At 57.5% G+C, this 3,490-nt stretch overlaps 1 protein-coding gene across 1 annotated transcript; it reads left to right on the forward strand.

Annotated features, from left to right (window-relative positions):
- The first annotated feature begins 662 nt into the window (after window positions 1-662).
- On the forward strand, window positions 663-3,199 carry LOC115610703 (homeobox protein HMX1-like). Its single transcript, XM_030492627.1, has 2 exons — window positions 663-991; window positions 2,622-3,199. Exons 1-2 carry the CDS (start codon window positions 730-732, stop codon window positions 3,197-3,199), a joined length of 840 nt encoding a protein of 279 aa, XP_030348487.1. The 5' UTR covers window positions 663-729.
- Window positions 3,200-3,490: the final 291 nt, after the last annotated feature.

The raw sequence follows: 3,490 nt of genomic DNA on the forward strand, positions 1-3,490 counted from the left end.
CCATCGCCGCCGCCGCGGACATGGCAGAGCTCGGCGGGGGGTGGCGGGGGGGATCATTATTATTAATGATATTAATATAACTGCGGTGTCCGCGGCGCGGATTGGCTGGCTGGGCTGCACTCTGAGCCTTCTACAGCCAATGGAAGAGCCGGGACGTGGAGCGGCCAACCCCCTGCTCGATCCCCCCAAGCACTGCCACCCCCCCCGCTCCGGGATTTGCTCTCTAATTGACCTAAATAAGGAGCTCGTGAGTGGCAGCACCGCGGCGGCGGGCGCACCCCCCGCACCGCACACGCACACTCACACACACGCACCGGCTCCGCCGAGCTCCGCGCTTCCCCCGCGGAACACCCCCCTCCTTGGCCGCGGCGCTCCGCCCATCCCAGGATTCCCCCTCTCGCGCCCAGCGTTTAACTCGCGTGACATTTTTATTTCGTTATTAGCGTTTTCGCGCAGAATCTGGCGCCTCCGATGGGTTGTCGGGCTGCTTTTTCTTTTTTTCTCCTTCCCCGTTCCCTTCCCCTCCTCCCCCTCCCCCCTCCCCTCCTAGCTTGCAGGAAATGATGGCAAACCGCGATCTGAAATGATTACTCCGGAAAAAAACCCTTTTATACCAGGAGAGCATCCACGGGGCTAGGCAAAGGCGTGAGGCGGCGGCGGGGCAGCGGCGCGCCGAGAAGCCAGCCGCCGGCGAAGCCGGGAACCCCCCTCCCGCACTCGTCTCCGACCATGCCCGACGAAGCCACGGAAAACGCCGGCTCCACCTCCGCCCGCGTCTCGTCCTTCTTCATCGAGGACCTGCTGGGCACCGAGAGCGCGGCAGGCGGCGGGGCGCGGCGGGCGGCAGCGGGCGATGGTCCCCGCGGGACTCCGCGCTGCGGGCCGCGCTCCCCGCTCCGCCTCGGCGCCCCGGGCTGCCCCCTCCGTGACGCCGCCGTCGGCTGGTACCGCCGAGCGCACGCCGCGTTCCTGGGCTGCGCCAGCCCCGACAGTAAGTCGCCTTTCCCTACTTTTGATAGACGGGCCTGGCTGGGGATGGGCAGGGGGTGTCTTTGCTTCCCCGGGGGGTCGGATCCCGCTGCGGCCCCCCTGGGAGCAGGCGCAGAATGGGACGCGCGGAGCGCCCGCAGCCCTTGCCCTGGTTCTGCGGCCAAATCTCCGGAAACGCTTCTTGTGTGTGCGGCACCTGGAGCCTCCGCCCCGCCGCCCAAAATGTAAACAGGGGCTGCGTGCTAGCTCAGGGGGTTTCTTTCTCTTTCCTCCCCGCCATCCCTTTTGCTTTCTTATTTTTTAGGAGGGGTATCTAGCTTTTTTTTTTTTAATATATATTTTTTTTGTGGCGCCCCATCACGCCCAAAAAAATGGGGAGCAGGAGTTTGGGCAGCCGGGGGAGCCGTCGGGCTGGGCCCTGAGCTGCCCCCCTCCTGCAGCGCTGCTGAGGCAGGGGCAGGCTGCGGCACCTCACTGGAAAGGGCACTGGAGGAAGAGTCTGGGTTCGGGGGGCAGAATTAACATCTGAAAAAGTTTATGGGCTACCATCGGTTGGTTATTTTTATCCTGATATAAAAAATATTGTCCCTCCGCGCATCTCTATGATCCTGCACGAGCCTTTAGAGTTCTTACGATTGCTCAGTGAGGAAAAGAGGCATGATTTGTAACCCAATGAGTTTCTTTTTACAGAGATAGGTTTATTAATATTTCTTATTTCTCTCAAAACTACATCCAGAAACATAAATTTATTCTAGAAACATCTACCTTAATTTTCTCGCCTTTTTTTTTTTTTTTTTCTTTTATGTTTTTCCCCTGTTCTAGAAAGAATAGGGGTTTTTTATCTCCTTTGAAATTGCAAATGGAGAGCGCAATGTTGGAAACTCTTCGGTGATATGCCGGGAGGCAACGTCCCGGTGTTAGAGTAGCTGACCCTATCCATTTGGTTTATCAAGTTCAAAATAACGTGAAGAGAAAATACTTTTTTCTTACCTCCTTTTATATACACACACGCACTCCCATACTTACCCCTTCTACACACAGCAATATACTTATATATGTACGTGTAAGTACACGTGTGTACATATGTGCGTGAATATATTTGTACCATATATGTGTGTAAATATATACGTGTGTGTATAAATTAGAGCTCACATGTATGCATATGTGTACATACAGATATAAAAAGTATATACATACGTCTATTTAGATGCTGTGTTATATACATACTTTTCTGAATATATACGTGTGTGTATGCATACACATGTACACTTGTATTTTGTGTAGCAAACGTGCACAGATACGTGTACATCTGTACGCTTAGCTGCGTCTACATATACGCACATATGTGAGTGTGTACATAGCTGAGGATCTGTATATATACATGAAACACCATTTACGTGTTTCTATGTAAGTATGGGGGCTCGTGTGGGTACGCAAACACTCGGGGGTTTATGCCAGAGGAAGGAGCAGCGGCAGGAGCCTTTGCCGGCGGGCCGGCCCCGGCCCGGATCTCTCCACAGATGCGCTGTTTCCTCTCCCGGTGAGCTGGGCAAGGGCCGGCCGATGCTCCCCTTCTCCCCCCGCTGCCCGGAGCAGCAGCCCCACCTCCCACCCTCTGCCTCTCTCTGCAGCCAGCGACCGAGACTCGCCCGAGCTGCCCGAGGAGCCTGCGGACCGGGCGAGCAGCGGTGGTCGGGCGGCGGTGCGGGGCCCGGCGGGCGGACGGCCAGGATTGAGCGGCCGCGAAGAGGAGGAGGAGGAGCGCGGCGAGGAGCCGGGAGAGCCGGAGCAACGCGCAGCCGGCCGCAAGAAGAAGACGCGCACGGTGTTCAGCCGCAGCCAGGTGTTCCAGCTGGAGTCCACCTTCGACGTGAAGCGCTATCTGAGCAGCTCGGAGCGCGCCGGGCTGGCCGCCTCGCTGCACCTCACCGAGACCCAGGTGAAGATCTGGTTCCAGAACCGCCGCAACAAGTGGAAGCGGCAGTTGGCCGCTGACCTGGAGGCGGCCAACCTCTCCCACGCCGCCCAAAGGATAGTGCGGGTCCCCATTTTGTACCACGAGAACTCGCCGGCGAGCGCCTTGGGCTTCCCCCTGCCCCACATGTCGCCCCCCTTGGTGAGCTTCTCCAGCGGCGTCAGCTACCCCCTGGGCACCTTCCCTGCCGCCTCCATCCCATTCCTACGATCGCAGATGACAGGACTCGTCTGAGCGCCTACCTGTGCCCCTCGCCCCCTCTCCCGGCTCCCAGCTCCACCCTCATTCCCCCCCGGAATTTTCATTTCCCACTCACACCTTTCTCGATTTTCTGCTTTTTTTTTTTTTTTTTTTTTTTTTTTTTAACGTGCAATAAACTTACTTTTGGAGTAAACTGGGAGCGACGCCCCGCAGCCGGAGGGAACCGAAAAGACTATGAGGACCCCGCCACGAACAGAGAGCGGGTCCGCGGGGCTCCCCCCGCAGCGCATCCAAAGAAAATGCAGCTCCGTGGCAGCGGCCGAG

The sequence above is a fragment of the Strigops habroptila genome, chromosome 7, assembly GCF_004027225.2.
Source record: "Strigops habroptila isolate Jane chromosome 7, bStrHab1.2.pri, whole genome shotgun sequence".
In the NCBI taxonomy this organism is placed as follows: Eukaryota; Metazoa; Chordata; class Aves; order Psittaciformes; family Psittacidae; genus Strigops; species Strigops habroptila.